Source organism: Dendrobates tinctorius, unplaced genomic scaffold, assembly GCF_039654945.1.
Source record: "Dendrobates tinctorius isolate UK_male_01 unplaced genomic scaffold, ASM3965494v1 ptg000006l, whole genome shotgun sequence".
In the NCBI taxonomy this organism is placed as follows: domain Eukaryota; kingdom Metazoa; phylum Chordata; class Amphibia; order Anura; family Dendrobatidae; genus Dendrobates; species Dendrobates tinctorius.
The window spans coordinates 18060830-18081641 of record NW_027361674.1 but is presented as its reverse complement, the minus strand read 5'-3'; the positions used below and the strand labels follow the sequence as shown (position 1 = coordinate 18081641).

Here is a 20812-nt window from a genome sequence, read left to right as displayed (position 1 = left end):
CCAGAAAACCAGAGAGGTTGGCAGCTATCGGATTGCAGACCCCTGAACCTATCAACACAACTAGCAGTAGCCGTGGGGGGTTCCTACGATGCCCTAGACCCCTCGATCACAGCCGGAGAATTAAATAGCCTAAAGACAGGGAAATCTAAACTGCCCCAGAGCAGACCCCAAAGCAAAAGGCAGCCCCCCACATATAATGACGGTGAAGCAAGAAGAAAGAACACAACACAGACAGAAAGATAGACTGAGCAAAGTCGGGGCCCAAGCTAACTAGATAGGAAAGGACAGGAAGGCTGCTGTCTGCAATCCGTGAAAAACCCTATGAAAATAAGAGCCAACAGACTGACAGTGAAAAAGGCCCTGAAGACGCTAGGCTTCAAAAAGACTAGGTCAGTACTCAGGAATATTCTGAAGACAGAACAACAGGCAAAAGAAGAATCAGCTCACCCCAGCAGGGAATGGCAGAATCCAGAAAAGCAAGGCAAACAAAAACAAAACACAAATGCTAAAAGGCAAAGCAGAAAACTTAGCTTTAGAGGAGCAGGAATCAGACTGGTTTCCTAGAAGTCCACAGAGAAATCACCCGCCGGGCAGAAGGGCGTCGGCAGCCTTATATCCAGTCCGTGACTCCACTCAGCCAGTCATCATCATTAGACTCAGGTGCCTGATAATCAGGCTCATTACCTTCCTTTACCAGAATAGGGAGTTCACCAGACCTCAGTGACGAAGGGGAAAATGAACAAACAACAGCTGGCACTGCACTCTCACACTATTACTGATGTGGCAGCACAGCTGGGGGTCCTGCAGGCCAGTATGTTTAAGTTACAACACTCTATGCATGTCACTAAGGAGAGGATGGGGGAAGCTGAGAAACGTATTAGCACTATGGAAGATACTATCGCAAAATTTGACAAGCAGCATCAGCGTATGGCCACTGCAATATCAGCTGTGCAGGCAGAGACTGATGACCTAGAGAACAGGTCAAGACGCAACAATGTGCGGATCATTGGGGTGCTGGAAAAAAATGAAGGCTCTGCGCCCACCGAGTTCTTTGAACAGTGGCTGTTATACACTATTGGCCAGAATAACCAGTCCCGTTTATATGCCGTGGAAAGAGCTCACCGGGTTTCCCCTCCCCCCTGGTCGTCCTCCAAGACAGGTGCTTGTTAAGGTTCTGCATTATCGGGACAGGGATGCTATTCGCTTTTCCAAGAATCATCTGGACCTGAAAAATCAACGGCTCCAGGATTTCCATTTACCCGACTTCTCTATGGAGGTTCAAAAGCAAAGCACCAAATTCGTTGACATTAAGAAGAGGTTGAGAGCTCTGAGTGTGCCGTACGCAATGCTATATCCAGATAAACTAAGAGTGGTAGATGAGGACATTGTCCATTTCTTCACGGATGCAAAGGAGGCCCTCAACTGGCTGGACAGCAATGAGACGCGTCTCCGCAAGGCGAATTCTAAGGACTCCGCTGGCTGACTGAGCTGACTTGTCCTTTAATCGGGACGGGACTTGTCCTTTAATTGGGACGGGATCCTACATATATCCGCTCTTACTTCCTGTATACCTTTTTCTCAGGAGGAGGACCCTCACTCTCATTTTGGGAAATAATCTTGCTGTGCTTTGGAGGGGGAGGGAGAAATTTTCCTACCTCTTTCTATTTTTCTAGTTCACATGTTCTAGACATGTTGAAGGTATTTAACAGAAAGTTAATGTGAATGTTTTATGGTTAACTGTTGAGAATTGTTTGGCTGCAGTCACTAGTCATATGCTACTCCCAGAGGTTGGGGAGTAAAGCGGGCTTGCTTCGGTGAAGTGGATACTCTGAATCAGATAAAGTGCGCCCTCTCCTCCGTGACACCTGGAGGAGATGGAAAGCTTGAGTTGGGTGAAGTTTGGGTATTGTGTGGGTGGGGGTGGGTGGGGTGGGGAGTGAGGGGGTTATGTTAAATTATTGTCTATGTCACACAGGTTTGAGTGGAGACAGCCTTACTAATTCACAATTGTGGAAATGGATGGCACGGTATTTGGGGCTGCAGGGTAATGGCGGATAAAATAAAGATAATAAGTTGGAACGTTAGAGGGTTGGCGTCCGGAGTAAAAAGACAGGCAATGTTTATGTTCTTGCTCGATGTCAAACCTGCAGTCATATGCTTTCAAGAAACCCACATGATAGAGAGTAGAACGCATCTTCTCAAAAAGGGTGGCTGCAGGCAGGGTATCATGCAACATATTCCTCATACTCACGGGGGGTCAGTGTTCTTGTTAGCACAGATATGCCTTTTGAACAGTGTAAAGAGATTATAGACCCGCTGGGATGGTTCGTATGCTTGCTATGTAAATTGTCTGGTATACTGATGTTACTGATCTCGATATATATCCCTCCGCCGTATTGTGGGAAATTGCTGTTACAAGGTCATGGAGGTAGTGGGCGATTTCCCAGGGATTCCCTTTCTGATAATTGGCGACTTCAACAATGTTCCTGATGCCCATTGGGACAGGGGTGGTTGGGAGGCGCGGAGACCGGGTGGTAATTGCACCTCCTTTGGGGCGGTTCTGAAGGAGACTGCACTAATAGACATATGGAGAATCCATTACCCCGGAACCTATAAGTACTCCTGCTTTTCATCCGCCTCTGCCTCGTTGTCCAGGATTGATCTGGCTCTGGGGAATGGTCCGATGTTAAGTCTAGTGGTTGAGGTAACTTATTTGGCTAGAACTATGTCGGATCACTCGCCTATGTGTGTGGTGCTTCAGGGGCAGGGCTTAGAATTTTCCAGGAGACCCCTGTGGAGGCTAAATCCGTTCTGGCTCCAGCTGATTGATCTGGACAGCCATGTGGGGGCTGACCTGACTGAGTTCTTTAAAATTAATATGGGCTCGGCCTCGGTATTAATGGTATGGGAAACCATGAAGGCCTACTTTAGAGGGCTGTGCATTAAAGACATATCGCTAGTTAAGACCGAGACGGGCAGGAGAGACCAGGAATTGATTAGGTCATTAGAGGGAGCAGAGGCGGCACTAATTGAGGAGCAAACCCCTGAGGCCCAGGACCTTTTGAGATCAGCGCAGAGAGGTTTGTAATATGACTATGAAAACTGCTGAGAGGAAAAGGCTGTTCTGCACAATTAAGTTTTTCGAGGAGGGAGAGAGAGCGGGTCACCTTCTGTCCTGGGTGGTGGCGGCCCAAAGGGAATCGGTGTATATTGCTAAATTAAAGGGGAAAGACGGATGTGAGCATACAGGCAGTAGGGCCATACTGGAGGTGATGATGGGATTTTACTCCAATCTGTACCAGTCACACGTGCAGCCGTCAGAGGAGGAAATTGATAACTTTTTAGTGGGGGTGCAGCTTCCACGACTCTCACTAGCGGAGCAGAGGCTTCTTGAGGAGCCCTTTGATATGGCGGAACTTGAGGCAGCTCTGGCCTCTGTACCTAGTGACAGGGCCCCGGGGGGGGGGGATCGTATCCCAGGGGAAGTCTACAAAAAATACAAGGAGGTGTTGCTTCCCAAGTTGATGGAGGTTTACTCTGCGGGTTTGGCGGGGGGGAGCTGCCCCGTTCCATGCGAGAGGCGATATTTGTTGTCATACCAAAGCAGGGAAAAGATTTGACGGACCCAGCTTCATATCGTCCGATCTCTTTGTTGACCACTGACATTAAGTTATTGGCCAAAATACTGGCGAACCGACTTAACAAGGTCATCGAATCCCTAATTCACCAAGACCAGTCAGGGTTTATGCCCAATAAATCCACAGCTATAAATCTCCGGCGATTATACTTAAACATGCAGGCGAGGGCGGATAATGTGGGACAGAGGGTAATAGTTTCCCTAGATGCCGCTAAGGCGTTCGACAGTGTGGAGTGGAGGTATTTGTGGGCGGTAATGAGAACCATGGGATTTGGTGATCAGTTTGTGAGTTGGGTGCGTTTGCTATATACATCCCCTAGTGCTAAAATATGGGTTAATGGTTTGCTGTCTGAGAGATTCTCCCTATATAGGGGAACGAGGCAGGGGTGTCCCCCCTGCTGTTTGCGATTTGCTGTAGAGCCGTTAGCGGCAAAGATTCGGGGTACTACGGATATCCGGGGATTTCAGTATGGCTGCCACGTAGAGAAAGTGGCTTTATACGCGGATGATGTGCTACTGTTTCTGGCTGACCCGAGCGACTCCCTGAGTTCGGCTATGGCAGTTATTGGTAAATTCAGCCCTATTTCTGGACTGACTATCAACTGGGATAAATCCGTGTTGCTTCCCGTGGACTCGGCTGCTCCCCTGGCGCTTGACCCTGGGACCCCTTTGAGGGTAGTTAGGGAGTTTAAATATTTGGGCGTTGTGGTCTCGGCTAAATTGGAGGAATATGAACGGCTTAATCTTACCCCCCTTATCAATAAGTTTCAACAAAAAATTGGAGCATGGAAGAAACTATTCCTGTCTGTGGCAGGTAGAGCAAATTTATTAAAAATGATCCTCATGCCCCAGCTCCTATATATACTTCATAATACGCCTGTCTGGTTGGCGCAAAGTAAATTCTACCGGATTGATTCTCTTTTCCGGGACTTGATCTGGGAAGGGTAGTAGGGCACGCATTAAACTTGAACATCTACAGAGGTCAAAAGAGGAGGGGGGCCTGGCAATCCCAAACCCGTGGGTTTATTATGTGTCATCCCAATGTCAGCATATGGTGGGGTGGGGGGAGCCAACTCAATCTACATCGGCCGGGAAGGTCCTTGAGTTTATAGTGGGCAGAGGTCCACTGCTGGCTAGTCTAGAGGCTGGTAGTTTCCCTAAAAGGCTCCCGACGATTGCTATGGTGGACGAGATTTGGCAAAGAGTTAGACAATGGAGGGGCATTACGGAGTTCATGCGCTTTTCGTCAGTTTGGTTTGATCCGAGACTGGGGGAGTTAATACATCTGAGGGGATTTGCTCAATGGAGAAGGGTCGGGATATGGTTTGTGTCACAGCTGTTGGTTGACGGCATGCTTAAGACTTTTGATGAGATCAGGATGGAGTTCCCTCTTAGGCTAAGTTCACACGTAGCGGAACTCTCGTGGAAATTACCGGGAAAATCGCATTTTAAATTCCCGCGATTTTCCCGCGGAAAAGCTAGCATTTTGCAAGCGTAATTATCTTGCAAAATGCTAGCGTTTTCCAAGCGATCTGTAGCATCGCTTGGAGAACCGATTGACAGGTTGGTCACGCTGGCCAAACAGTGTTTGACCAGTGTGACCAACTTTTTACTACTGAGGCCGCCTATGCAGCATCAGTAGTAAAAGATAAAATGTAAAAAATAATTAAAAAAAAAAAAAAAAATGGTGTTATTCTTACCTTCCGGCGTCCCGCGCAGCCTTCCCGCCTCTCTCCACGCTCCCGTTCCCAGTAATCCTTTGCGAAAATGCCCGCGATGACGTCCGTTCTCGCGGTATCGCGACGACTTCGCGCGAATGACCGCGAGACTTCGCGATCCCGCGAGAACGGACGCCATCGCGGGCATTTTCGCGAAGGATTACTGGGAACGAGAGCGTGGAGAGAGGCGGGAAGGCTGCGCGGGACGTCGGAAGGTAAGAATAACACAATTTTTTATTTTAAATTCTATTTTTTACAGGGATATGGTACCCAAAGCCCGGAGGACAGTCTCCTCTCCTCCGGACCGTGGGTACCATCCGCAATTGTTCTGCTTACTTTTCGCATGGTGTGCACAGCCACATGCGGGAAGTAAGCGGAACAATGCATTCCTATGGGTGCGGGATCGCCGAGATTCCGCAAAATTAATGAGCATGCTGCGTTTTTTACCGCAAAGCGATTCCGCTGCGGTAAAAACCGCAGCATTAGCACAGCATTGCGGTATTCCATAGGAATGCATGGGATGCTTATTTTTTGCATTTTCGCGGCAAAATCGCACGGTTAAAACCGCCACGGAAACGCGAAAAAAACGTCACGTGTGAACTCGGCCTTAGTCAATCTCTCTTCTTTCAATATCTGCCGCTGCGGCATGCAGTCGATCGACAGCTTAAAACATCAAGAATAGTGGTGCAATCAGATGTGATGGTGAATCTTATAGGGTCACTGAGGGGCACTATATCTCCCTCGTATATAAGGGTTTTTTGGATTCATTCCTACTAAGGCACCCGGCTAAGTCCAGAGAAAAATAGGAGGATGTGGGACCAATCTCGGATTGTCAGTGGGAGAGCGTATTACAATTCATCCCCAAGGTCTCTATGAGCGAAGCCAGGAGAGTCTCACAGCTCTACCTAATACATAGGGTATACAGGACCCCGGTCTGGATGAAGAGGGCAGGTCTGAGGGGAGATTCCTGCTGCCCGCGTTGCTCTGAGGATGGGGCAGATCTCCTACATATGATGTGGTAATGCCCTGCCCTACAGAACTTTTGGGTACAAACACTTAATTTGACTCAGGAGGTAATGGAAGTGGATCTTATAAGGAACCCACTGACATGTGTATTGGGATGCATGGAGGATATTGTAGTTGATGAGTGGGAGAAGCTGACCATAGCCAGAATCCTATATGCTGCCAGAAAGCTCATTGCGGCCCACTGGTTAGATGACAAACCGCCAGTTAGACAGGAACTGATTAATAAGGTTAACTTTATTATTTTGATGGAACAGAACATATATGCGAAAAGAGGTCAACACACACAGTTTGAGAATGTGTGGGGTGGCTGGATGGAGCGCCCAGGCCTGGCTTCGGAGGCTCTTATGAGAGAAAGAATGCGTCCAGTTGAAGAAGGCATCAAGGCTTACTCCACCAGAGCTGTGGCTACTTCCTGGGCAGAGAAGGCTGAGGTATTGATCTAGCAGATTTGTAAAGCCGCTACTTGGTCCTCACCTTCAACCTTTTTCAAGCACTACCAGCTAGATTGATCTTCCTCAACTGACCTAACCTTTGGTAGAAGGGTGCTACAAGCGGTGGTTCCTACCTAAGGTGTCTTATTCTACAAAAATCTCTCATGTGTACCGTCATGGGAGACGGGAAACACCAAGGTTACTTACCAGTAGCCGTTTTTTCCGGAGCCCATGACGGCACCTGTATATTCCCCCCTTATCACTCCTTTTGTGTGCACTATAGATTGGGTGCTTTTTAGTTAATATAATGTGATAGTTTTACCATTTGTACTAACCCAGGGTGCCTCTCATGCTCTGTAAACCAACTGAAGCAAGGGAGAGGTACCTGCCCTTTTATCTTCAGTAGGGTTCCTGTCCTGAATGGGGCGGATCCCCTCTCATGTGTGCCGTCATGGGCTCCGGAAAAACCTGCTACCGTTAAGTAACCTTGATGTTTTCTGGTTATCCCCCAAGTATCCTCACTTATCTTCCCTTCATTTGAGGTCCACGCTGTCAGACTATACAGGCTCTTTTCCTTTAGAGTGGCTTTTGTGTATCGTCCTTCGGGCCCCTCCTGTCAGTTCCTGAATCACTTTGCCACCTGAATTCCACATTTTCTATCCTATGACATCCCCAACCTCATCACGGGAGACTTTAACATCCACATTGGTCATCCCCTCTCCCCATCTGCTACTCAGCTTTTTATCTCTAACCTCTTTCTTCAGCCTTTCACAACTTACTAACTCTTCTATGCATGAAAAAACGGAAATACGCTGGACTTGGTCTTCTTCCAGCTCTGCTCAGTGCATGATTTTACGAATTCCCCTCTTCCACTCTGTGACCACAGCCTTCTTTCGTTCTCTGTCGAGAACTGTCACCCAACACAGGACACCCCAATTTTCCACACTTATAGAAATATACGTGCCATTAACACACAGAAACCGCAATTTACATCTCCAAACTATCCTATTTCAAAACCCTCACTATCCAAGAATCCTAAACATCTCTCAGACACTTTTCATTACCTCCTCAGTCCAAGAGTACAGGCCACAACCACTGACCTTTGCGCTGACGATCTAACCAATTATTTCAAAGTTAAAATTGACCATATCAGATATGAAATTTTGTCCTAATCCCTTCATACCATGCACTGTCCTCCATCCCCCACTACATCTAGCTCAGTCTCTGTCTTTGGACCAGTCACGGAAAAACAAGTGATCAGGCTCCTTGCATCTTCTCACCATACTACTTGCATCGGTGACCCTATTCCCTCACATCTCCTCCAGTCTATTTTCCCAGCTGTCACCACTTGCTAACAAAAAAAAAAATCAACCTCTCTCTCTCATCTGGTAGCTTTCTCTCATTTAAACATGCCAGAATACAACCATTACTTAAAAACAACATCCCTCAAAAAAAACTGTGCTGCTAACTATAGACTTGTCTCTAATCTTCCCTTCATCTCTAAACTCCTGGGATGCTTGGTACACTCTGGTCTAATCCGCTATCTCTTAGATAACTCTCTTCTTGACCCACTACAATCCGGATTACACTCTTTACACTGTACTGAAATTGCCCTCATTAAAATCTCTAATGATCTAACAGCTAAACCTAATCGTCACTACTCCTTGCTGATTCTTCTGGATCTCTTTGCAGCATTCAACACTGTGAATCACTAGCTCCTCCTCCTTATGCTACGCTCTGTCATATTCTTTGCTAACCGTTAAACCCATGACTCCACCCTGTGCCAGTCATTGCACTGGTTACCCATCCGCTACAGAATTATAAATAAACTTATCACTTTCACCCACTGAACAACCCTACATCTCTTCCTTCGTCTCAGTCTAACACCCTACCCGTGCACTGCATCCTGCAAATGACCTAAGATTAGCATCCTCAATAATCCGAACCTCCCAATCCCATCTCCAAGAATTATCGCGTGCTGCGGCAATTCTGTGGAATGCATTACTCAGGACACTTTGATTAATCCCCAATACCAATAGTTTCAAGCGTGGCCTAAAAACGTATTTCTTCAGACTGGCCTGCCACTTCAACATGCTTATCTAACTATCCCTGTTTTGCCCATACAAAAATTTTCTTCAAAATCTGGGCCCTTGTATCATCTGTTCTCGCACCCTTTAGTCATGTAATAGCCCTGTGGGTCTGTACTTCTACAAATACTGGTTCATTACAGGTTCAAGCAGCATTACGTGAACACTCTATTTATTATATTGATGGCTGGACTGTACAATATAAGCAATTGTTACCATTAACATTTTGTATCTCCCCTATTACCTCATAGATTGTAAGCTTGCGAGTAGGACCCTCACGCCTCTTGGTAGCTGTTAATTTATGTGATTATTGTTATTCTGTAATGTCTTTTATTGTCTGTACATGTCCCCTCTAAAATGAAAAGTGCTGCGGAATATGTTAGCGCTATAGAAATAAAATTAGCAGATACAGGGCTTTTTCTTTACTTAAAAACATAATGAGGCTTATTAAATTACATTCTGACTAGACTTGTCCGGCCTCGCTTAACATACTTGCATTGAGCTTAGGTTGCATACAACTAGTTGGTAAGTGACTGCATGTATGCAAATCACATACTTATGGTCACCCCCAACACCGGAGAATCCTCACAGCACGCAATGTGAGGATTCAGGCCAGTTCACATAGCGTTAACAGCAGTCCGTTCAACGCATAGCGCTGATGGACTGCGTTAAGGCTATAGCATAACCCGATCGCGTTATGTCCTCCCACTAGCGCAGATGCTTCATCTGCGCTAGCAGTGACGGGCCCTCAGACGCTGCAGGCCACGTCCGAGGGTCCGTCATAGAATGACGGCACATCGCTAACGCATGCCGATTACGGCATGCGTTAGCGATGCGCTCGTCTATAGCTGTGTATGGGTGCGTTATCACATCCGTTACATAGCATTAATGCCGCTATGTAACGGATGCGTTAAATGCAGCCCATTAACGCTAAGTGAACCCAGCCTCACAAGTCTGACTGGACCTTAATGCACTATCTATATAACACAGTTTGAAAGTTGCATATTTCTCAGGCTTGACTTTTGGTGTCCACATGTCGTCAAACTGGACACCTAGTTAACAGTATTTCTTTATCGCTTCATTGGGGGACACATGTAACCATGGGTGTATGCTGCTTTTGCTAGGAGGCTGACACTAGGCAAAAAAATGAAAAATAGCTCTTCCTCTGCAGTATACACCCACCGACAGGCACAAAGTACCTGAGTTTATACTTAGTATCTGTTTGTGTTTATTAATCTTTTTCCCTTTGTTTTTCAGATTCATCTTTCTAGGGTAACAGGGTGTAAGTTCTCACCCTGTTTTCCTATACATACAGTATGCGACCGAGAGAGCTGTGTAGTTTCACCCACATCGCCCACTCTCGGACCCGCAGACAGGACTTTTTCCCCTGTCACCCTTACGGGTGTTTCAGGACGATTCCCGGTGGCCAGTCTTTGCCTTTTCCGCTCCTCACCCCTCTCCTCGGAGAGGGCTGAGAGGAAGACAGTGGTCACCAGCGGTGGCCTCCCCCTTCGAGTAAGGGGTTGATGCCCTCTTCTGCACCGCCTGGAGACGGTGCGGGAAGGAGGATCCCCGATGCCAGTGACCCTCTCTCATCTGAGGGCTCCTGATGTGATCCTCATCTGTGAAGAGGAATCGTGGACCTACCTGTCAGGTATGTGTGTATCCTCCCCCACAGCGGCACAGGCAGGACCCATCACATTCCTGTCCCTTAGCGAGGACAGGACACTTTTAGCAGCCGTGGCCTTTTTCCACTATTTCCCTTCTTCCTTGGCAACGCAGGCAGGACCCCTTTAATTTTTTGCCCCTTAACAGGGACCGGGCGCCTTTAAATCAGCCGCCATTTTCCCTTTGTTGTGTGTCTCCTGGCGCTCTTTTTTTTTTCTGTACCCTGGCCACGTCCCCTCTCTGCCTAGGGCTTGCATTTTTGCGCTCTTTCCTGGCCAATAAGAAGCGTCCCTGGGTCAGAGAGTCTTTGCTGTGACCAGGTCACGCCTCACATTGCAGCTCCTGCTCCGGCCAGGACATGCCCCCTGATGCGTCATCCAATATGAGGGGCACTTTCAGTTTAACGGTATTTTCTATTTCTTTATCTTTTCATTGGGGGACACAGGTAACCATGGGCAGCGTTGGACTGGATCACCTTGGGCCCACCAGAGAAAATCAATCATGGGGCCCCAATGCAGCCACACCAGCTTTACATGCGGGCAATGTGTTAGCCTCAGCCTGCGGCTAACACTGCCCGCTATTAAAGTGAAATGAGTGTTCACTTCTCTCCAAGCCCATGGAGTGTGGGGAAGTGTGAATATTCATTTCTCTTTAGCAGCAGGGCCAGGCTCCTGTCTCCAGTTGCTGCTCCGCTGGCACCGGGCGGGCCCCCTGACTCAGGGGCCCCATAGCAGCTGGGTGTGCCGCTATTAGCGAAACGCCACTGGCTGGGGGCCCATGGAGCAGTGGGGGCCCTAGGCAGCTGCTGGCCAGTATGCAAGCAGGTGTCAGTGCATGGGCCCACTGGAGAATCCTCCGATTCTCCGGTGGGCCAGTCCGACCCTGACAATGGGTGTGTGCTGCTGTTGCTAGTAAGCTGACACTAGGAAAAAAAAAAAAATAGCTGCTCCTCAGTGGGGTATGCCCACTGACTGGCACAATGCTCGTCAGTGTTAGCTTATTGTCAGCAAGAGGGAGATTCCAGATCCGTCTTTTTCTCCTTAAGTCACCTTGTTGTGTTTTATTCATTTTTTTCCCTGTGTTTTTCAGGTTCTTCTCTTCAGGGTAACAGGGTGTAACGTATCACCCTGTTTACCAAAAATAAGCGACCAAGAGAACAGTGTGGTGCTGTCCACATCATACCCGCTGGTCTGCGGGGCAGGACCTTACCCCCTGACACTTCAAGCATGTATCAGGGCGATTTGTGGTGGCCGGTCTTTTGCCTTTTCCCCAACCCCAGCACTCTCCTCAGAGTGGGCCATGAGGAAAACGGTGGTCAATCCTCAGGGATCCTCCCCCACCTCAAGGTCGAGACCGTCTTCTGCACCGTCTGGGACCACAACGGTGTGGGAAGGAGGATGCATATTTTCAGCAACCTCCTCCTCAACTGGGGCTCCTGATGCCATCCTCTGATGGAGAAGGAGTTGGGACCTCAACAAACGGGTACTGTCCCTCTCTTTCTCCACAGTCCCTCTTCAAGGAGGCGGGGGACATCAGAAATGATAGAGGAGAGCCTGGCTCATCTCTTTCCAGCGCCCTAATAATCTACACTAAATTTAGCCCTTGACTTCTCTAAAGTATGTCACCTCCCTCCTCGTGCGTGCCAGACAATCAGTGTGCGAGGGCTCACGTGTGCTTTTCCTCCTAAGGGAGTGTTTATTTAATTCCTCGATGGGCTGGATCACGGCCCCTTGTACGCGCCAGCCAATCAGTGTGCGAAGGCTTGCAGACTCACCTTCCATCCTATAGGAGCGCTTGTTTCTTTTCTCACAGCGCGGGCTTTCATTGCTCCTTGTTTTGTGCCCATCCCTTATTTCTCCCTCACTATCTTCGGTTCCAGTGGTGTAACTTTCCAGCAATGGCTCCACTGCGGTTTTTGTTTTTTTTAAGCAGAACCCGTCTCTTCCCAGATACGAGAACAAACCAACTCAAGAGATATTCTCTGCATCCTGAACTGGGTAGGCTCTGTCCTGTCTGTGTTTTTTCCCCCTAGTCTTATACCTTCTCAGCAACCCCTTCCAGCACCAGGCCTATACAAGTACACAAAACTAGGGAGTCTCGCTCCTGTCCTTTCCACAATAAGATTCACTACGTCTGTGCCCTCTGCAAAAATCAGTGGCCCACAGGTCAGGCCTCAGCATTTTGCCAAAATTACAGCCTTTCCACTATGCGTCATGAAAGTCGGTGCCAATCTGACCCATGACGTATATGCTGTGTCATGACTTCAAAGCCCCCCTGCGGGTCGGGTGACCGGGGTCACGGAAAGGTCACCCGACCCGCAGTGACAGGACCCTTTGTGCTTCACCACGGGGGGGGGTGGCTTAGCCCCCCGTGACTACGATCGCTCTGATTGGCTGTTTCACTTTCAACAGCCAATCAGAGCGATAGTAATATTTCCTCAATGAAATTTGATGAACTATTACAATCCAGCCATGGCCGATGCTGAAATAGCATCGGACATGGCTGGAGACACTAAGTTAACCCCCCTACCGACTGATGGTGCCGATCTGCTGCCACCAACCAACTGACGGCGGCGATCGGCCGCCGCTGTCACAATCTGCCCCCCTTCCCTCCGCTCCCCCCCACCTTCCGTTCCCCCCCACGATACTAACCCCCCCCCCCATGGCCGTCCCGCCTTCCCGGTCCATGGGCGCCGCCATCTTGGAAAATGGCGGGCGCAAGCGCAGTGCAGATTCATTTTTTTTATTTTGATCACTGTGATAAACTCTCACAGTGATCAAAATAAAAAAAGTAAATCACCCCCCATAGGGACAGATAGTAAAATATTTTTATTTTTCAATTAGGGTTAGAATAGCGTTAGGGTTAGAAATAGGGTTAGGGCTAGGGTTAGGGTTAAGGTTAGGGGTGAGTTGGGGTTGGGATTAGGGTTAGGCGTGTGTTGGGGTTATGATTAGGATTGCGATTAGGGTTAGGGGTGTGTTGGGGTTAGGATTGGAGTTAGAATTGAGGGGTTTCCACTGTTTAGGCACATCAGGGGGTCTCCAAACACGACATGGCGCCACCATTTATTCCAGCCAATTTTGCGTTCAAAAAGTCGAACAGTGCTGCCTCCATTCCGAGCCCCGACGTGTGCCCAAACAGTGGTTTACCCCCACATATGGGGTATCAGTGTACTCAGGAAAAATTGCACAACAACTTTGGGGGGTCTAGTTTCTACTGTTACCCTTGGGAAAATTAAAAATTGGGAGCTAAAAAAATAATTTTTGTGGAGAAAAAATTATTTTTTATTTTCACGGTTCTGCGTTATAAACTTCTGTGAAGCACTTGGGGGTTCAGAGTGCTCACCACACATCTAGATAAGCTCCTTAGGGGGTCTAGTTTCCAAAATGGGGTCATTTGTGGGGGGTTTCCACTGTTTAGGTACATCAGGGGCTCTGCAAACGTAACATGATGTCCGCAGACCATTCCATCAAGTCGACATTTCAAAACGTCACTACTTCCCTTCCGAGCCCCAACGTGTGCCCAAACAGTGGTCTCCCCCCACTTATGGGGTACCAGCGTACTCAGGACAAACTGGACAACAACTTATGGGGTCCAATTTATCTTATTACCTTGTGAAAATAAAAAATAGTGGGCTAAAAATCATTTTTTGAGGGGAAAAAATTATTTTTTATTTTCACGGTTCTGCGTTATAAACTTCTGTGAAGCACTTTGGGGTTCAGAGTGCTCACCACACATCTAGATAAGCTCCTTAGGGGGTCTAGTTTCCAAAATGGGGTCATTTGTGGGGGAGCTCCAAAGTTTAGGCACACAGGGGCTCTCCAAACACGACATGGTGTCCGCTAACGATTGGAGCTAATTTTCCATTCAAAAAGTCAAATGGCACTCCTTCCCTTCAGGGCCCTGCCTTGCGCCCAAACAGTGGTTTATGACCACATATGAGGTATCGGTGTACTCAGGAGAAATTGCACAACAAATTTTAGGATCCAGTTTATCCTGTTGCCTATGTGACAATGAAAAAACTGAGTCTAAAAGAACATTTTTGTGAAAAAAGTCATTTTTTTTTACGGATCAATTTGTGAAGCACCTGGGGGTTAAAATTGCTCATTATACATCTAGGTAAGTTCCTTGGAGGGTCTAGTTTCCAAAATGGGGTCACTTGTGGGGGAGCTCCAATGTTTAGGCGCACAGAGGCTCTCCAAACGCGACATGGCAACCGCTAAATATTCCAGCATATTTTCCATTCAAAAAGTCAAATGGCGCTCCTTCCCTTCTGAGCCATGCCGTGCGCCCAAACAGTGGTTTATGACCACATATGAGGTATCGTTGTACTCAGGAGAAATTGCCCAACAAATTTTATGATCCATTTTATCCTGTTACCCACGTGAAAATGAAAAAATTGATGCTAAAAGAAAATTTTTGTTGGAAAAATTAAAATGTCCATTTTTTCCTTCCACGTTGCTTTAGTTCCTGTGAAGCACCTGAAGGGTTAATAATCTTCTTGAATGTAGTTTTGAGTAGCTTGAGGGGTGCATTTTTTAAAATGGTGTCACTGTTGGGTATTTTCTGCCATATAGACCCCTCAAAGTGACTTCAAATGTGAGGTGGTCCAAAAAAAAAAACGGTTTTGTAAATTTTGTTGTAAAAATGAGAAATCGCTGGTCAACTTTTAACCCTTATAACTTCCTAACAAAAAAAATCTTGTTTCCAAAATTGTGCTGATGTAAAGTAGACATGTGGGAAATGTTATTTAGTAACTATTTTGAGTCACATACTTCTCTGGTTTAACCGAATAAAAATTCAAAATTTGGAAATTGTGAAATTTTCAAAATTTTCATCAAATTTCTGTTTTTCTCACATATAAACGCAAAAATTATCGACCTAAATTTACCACTAACATGAAGCCCAATATGTTACGAAAAAACTTTCTCAGAATCGCTATGATGCGTTAAAGCGTTCCTGAGTTATTACCTCATAAAGGGACACTGGTCAGAATTGCAAAAAATGGCCAGGTCATTAAGGTCAAAATAGCCTGGGTCATGAAGGGGTTAATCAGTAACTGACCTAACCACGGTATCCCAGTCCGTGGTACAGGTCCTTGAATATTTACCTAACCTTTCAGCTGCCTCCAGTGCGCCGATTGTTTCTCAGAACGAATCGCAGGCACACTCCCATCACCCTCAGCATGGCAGATCAAGGATAAGGTGCAAGAAGCGGGCACAATTCAGTTCGTCTGGTTCCCCTTCTCCTACCACTTCATCCAGCATGCCCACGGACCAAACTTCAAAACTCCAGGATATGGTCGACAGCCTCATATCTGGTGCCAATTAGACCCTCAATAATAAGGAAGAGTATCTTCCCTGAATCACCATGTCTCTTTCATGAAGGCAAAACGCCCTCCTCGGGTGTTTTCCAACCACAAGGAATTTGAGGATATCTTTACAAAATACTCTGAACATTCGGAAAAGCGCTTCCCAGGTAGAAAGCCATTGGATATCTTAAACTCTTTTGGTACAGATCTCTTCAGCAAATGGGCAGAATCCTCTGTCGTGGACCAGCCAGTTTGCTAAAACGGTTTTGTCTCTCCCTGATAGTTCCTTTCTCAAGGACTATACTGACAGATTGAGCCCTAGCCAAGTATGCTTTCGAGGCTGCTGGTGCCTCTCTCTCTCTGTCCCGCCTTCGCTTCCACATGGGTAGCCAAGTCGTTTTCCTCCTGGGCCAAACTTCTTCGTCAGGGCATCTTATCAGCAGCGTAGCCGGACTATGCCTCATCTTGTCGACCAGTTTGCCCACGGAGGTAAATATTTGCTTGTCGCAACTCTTTACGTCGCTGGCTGTCCCACCCGCGTTACTACAAATATTTTAACCATACGCAGAATCCTCTGGCTCAAGGCCTGGAATGCAGATTCAGCTTCCATAAAATTCCGTACCAATCTCCCCTTCCAAGGATCATTGCTTAGATAGAGCAACTCATCATGAATGACACTAGCAGTAATAGTATATCTCATAGAATCATAGAATCGTAGAGTTGGAAGGGACCTCCTGGGCCATCTGGTCCAACCCTCTGCTCAAAGCAGGATTCGCTAAATCATCCCAGTCAGATGTCTGTCCAGCCTCTGTTTGAAGACTTCCATTGAAGGAAAACTCACCACTTCTCGTGGCAGCCTGTTCCACTCATTGATCACTCTAACTGTCAAAAAGTTTTCTCTAATATCTAATCTGTGTCTCCTCCCATTCAGTTTCATCCCATTGCTTCTAGTCTTTCCTTGTGCAAATGAGAATAAAGTTGATCCTTCTACAATGTGACAGCCCTTTAGATATTTGTAGACAGCTATTAAGTCTCCTCTCAGTCTTCTCTTTTGCAAACTAAACATTCCCAAATCCTGCAACCTTTCCTCATAAGACAGGGTTTGCAGACCGGTCACCATTCTGGTCGCTCTTTTCTGAACTTGCTCCAGTTTGTTGATGTCTTTTTTAAAATGTGGTGCCCAAAACTGGACACAATATTCCAGATGAGGTCTGACCAAAGAGGAGTAGAGGGAAATAATGACTTCACGTGATCTAGACTGTATGCTTCTGTTAATACATCCTAGAATTGCATTTGCCTTTTTTGCTGCTGCATCACACTGTTGACTCATATTCAGTCTGTGATCTATTAGTATACCCAAGTCTTTTTCACATGTGCTGTCACTTAGCCCTATTCCTCCCATTCTGTATATGCTTTTTTCATTTTTATTGCCCAGATGTAGTACTTTGCATTTTTCCCTGTTAAAACCCATTCTGTTAGTTGCTGCCCACTTCTCCAGTTTATTTATATCTTTTGGAATCCTCTCTCTCTCTTCTCTAGTATTATCTCTTCCTTGACCTAAGCCAAAACTTTCATTCACCAAAAGACTTTCTCTTCAGTTTCACCCCTTTTGTCATTTCTCATCCCCCCTGGGATCTCCTCTCAGCGAGATCGGTCTCCTGCCCAGCGAGAGAGAAGAAAGCTGTCCTACAAACCTGCCCCAGCATGGCACCCAAACTGTCGCTGTTCCAAGTCCTCAGTGTCTCGATCCAATAGATCTTCTGCAAGAATGGTCACCTGGGTATCCTCTCAGGGTGGGTGGTCATCTTCTTTATCAGGATGCGTGGCTGTTCATAGTCTATCTGCCTAGCTATACTGGAGGCTTATGGAGTTAGGAATAGACCACCCCTTCCAGGAGTGATGGCTCATTCCACCCAAGCGGTGGGGGGGCCCCCTGGGCCATTTGCAACCAGGCCTCTGCAACTCAAATTTGCAAAACTGCTACCTGGTCATCCCTTCATACATTTGCGAGATTCTACAGGGTACATACCTACGCCTTGGATTATGCTGGTCTAGGTAGGTGCTGCAAGCAGCGGTCGCCCGACCTGATATGAGGACGATAGTCTGTTCCCTCCCTCGGGACTGCTTTAGAACATCCCATGGTTACATGTGTCTCCCAATGAATCAGTAAAGAAAGATGGATTTGAGGTACTCAACGTAAAATCTCTTTCCTAGAGCCTTCATTAGGAGACACAGCATTCTACCTGATTGGGCCTGTATATAGTTCTTTGTTGTTGCTTCTCCTACTGCTTTTTCATTGACTGACGAGCTTTGTGGCAGTCTGTGGATGTATACTGCTCAGGAGGAGGTGACTCCTCTTTAGTCAGTGGGCATACCCCACTGAGGAGCAGGTAGCTTTTTTTTTTTTTTTTTTTATTGCCTAGTGTCGGCCTCCTAGCGACAGCAGCATACACCATTGGTTTCTTGTGTCCCCCAGTTAGGTATCCAAGAAAGAGATTTTGCCGTGAGTACCAAAAATCTTTCTTTTTAGTCAAAGGAAAATTGTCAATTTTCTCCCCACCCATTACTATATGTTTATATTCAAAATCCAAATGCAATCTCTGTCAATATTCATTTAGAGACATCATAAAAGTGCTGAAAACATTTGCATAATCTGTTCTCTTACTAAAATACTAGTGGTAAACAGCAATAGCACAAAAAGAGGACTTGAAAATCCTCCAGAAATTCAAAAATGCACCAAAAAAGGCAGAGATGCTTACCTGCCAAGGCCTCCAAACAAATGCACTATCAGGATGCAGTGGACCCATATAGTTAAGATAGCGGCAACACAGGTGCAAGAATGCTGATGAGACACCTGCTCACATCCTCCCAATCCATGGAGGGGGCGGCTAGTTGGTATATAGATGCACAATGAAGACTTGTATGTGACGCTGTTCACACTATGGCAAAGCACAGCGTCCATGTTAACAGCCTATTAGTGACACCCTTCTATTAGTGCTGGGCAGCCCGCCTGATCTATCAAGATGCATCCCATGTGAACAGACACCACAGTTTACAAGACCAAATGGGCCCAACTGCACTTTTTTATTCGGGGTGAAGTTGGGCCCATTTAGTCTTGTAAACTGTGGTGTCTTTTCACATGGGATGCATCTTGATAGCGCTGGTCAGCCCACCTGATCTAATAGAAGGGCGTAACTAATAGGCTGTTAACCTGGATGCTGTGCATTGCCATAGTGTGAACAGCGCCACATACAAGTCTTCATTGTGCATTTATATACCAAGCAGCCACCCCCTCCATGGATTGGTAGGATGTGAGCGGGTGTCTCATCGGTATTCTTGCACCTGTGTTGCCGCCATCTTAACTATATGGGTCCACTGCATCCTGATTTGTTTGGAGGCCTTGGCAGGTAAGCATCTCTGCCTTTTTTACTGCATTTTTAAAATACTAGTGGGCAACCCTGATGTATACGAACCATTTTTCCCAAATTTTTTCAGTGGCAGAGACTTAGTGCTGGACTCGGGGAGGGTGAGTAATGCCAAGGGTTTTTTGTTTTTTTTTCAAACAAACTGGAGCCGGAGAGGGTGGTAAGCACATCCCTTGTAGGACAAGATGTAGATAGAGATTAAGACGTTTGATGAAAGACTGAATTCTGGCATATTTAGTTTGCTAAATCTCCGCCATTGTTCATGGGCACATGATGAGGAACGGAAAATAAAAATCCTGTACTCCCAAACCGGCGCCGATTCACCGCACACCGACTTCTGTGTCCGCGCCAACCAGTCCAGGCAGTGGACACAGGTTTTTTTCTTTTAGTTCTACCACCCTGGGCCCATGCAAAATAGGCTTTAAAGTGGGGAACAAAAACCTTTTCAAGGCTCATTTTAACACAGAAGTAAACATGGCAGTTATCAACCAATCAGTGATAAAAATACATTGCATATTTTACTTTCTTGTTGTCAGAAGCACGTTTTCCTGTGCAAACAGGAATATGCAAACTGTATGGGGACTGATCAGTCATTTTAACAATCATTCATCTTTCATAGGGATTGTATTCACTGATGCAAAAAGGGCCGTACAGCAGCATATCACAAAACAGCTGCATACGTTGTTAAGTAGACTTATTGGACCTGATGAGGCCATTGTACGTTCTTTGAAAATCTGCGTCAGAATGTCTGTATAATTCTGATTATAAACTAAAACTGCTTATTTAAATATCAGAGAGAAACTTTCAAAATGGATTACAGGTCTTCGAGATGTATTTATTACTGTATGTGAATTGTTCTGCAAAATCTTATGACCGATCATAGCGGCACTGTCAATTGGTGCTTGTTATGGGCAGAAACCTGCCCATGTAAACCTGCCGTCCTTACTGTATACCTCCACGGATAGTCAGTGTGATTTACAAAGGCTAATAAGACAAGTTTGGGATTTTGTAAGTGCAACGTTTCTCTGACACAATTCTTCTTCTTTTCCTGCATTCTTTCAGATCTGGCAGAATACAGAGAATGCCATGCTTGAGTTGGTTGTCGTATCTGTTGTACAGCTGTTTAACATAAATGTGTGGTGGAACGTCGGACTGGACACTGGCATACGACTCATTGTGGTAAGTTTGCATCCCATGTAATAGGTGAAAGGTAACACATTTCTCGCTGTTATTAACATGTCATTTCACTTCCAATCTCCGGTCTTAACGGATGTGTTTGTATTTACTTAGAATATAATAGGAAAAAGGTTCATCAAACATGTATGCATTTTACATAGGTTTGTGCACTTACCCGTTCCAGTGCACCATTTTTTTTTTTACAGGATGCAAACAGTGGAAGAAAAATGGATCAGTTATTTTATTTTTTAAACATTACAGTCTATGAAAGATGGTTACTTATTGTCTAATGTTTGCATCCGTTTTTCATCCCCCCTCCCCAAAAAAAAAAAA

General features: G+C 46.3%; 1 protein-coding gene across 6 annotated transcripts in view; it reads left to right on the top strand.

Moving 5' to 3' along the window:
- PCNX4 (pecanex 4) overlaps positions 1-20812 on the top strand; it is an 81101-nt gene that overhangs the window by 17649 nt on the left and 42640 nt on the right. For all 6 annotated transcript variants that reach the window (XM_073571262.1, XM_073571264.1, XM_073571268.1 and 3 more), the window contains one exon: positions 20366-20482. In XM_073571262.1, coding sequence (XP_073427363.1) covers positions 20366-20482 — 117 coding nt within the window. The remainder of the gene's footprint in view (positions 1-20365; positions 20483-20812) is intronic.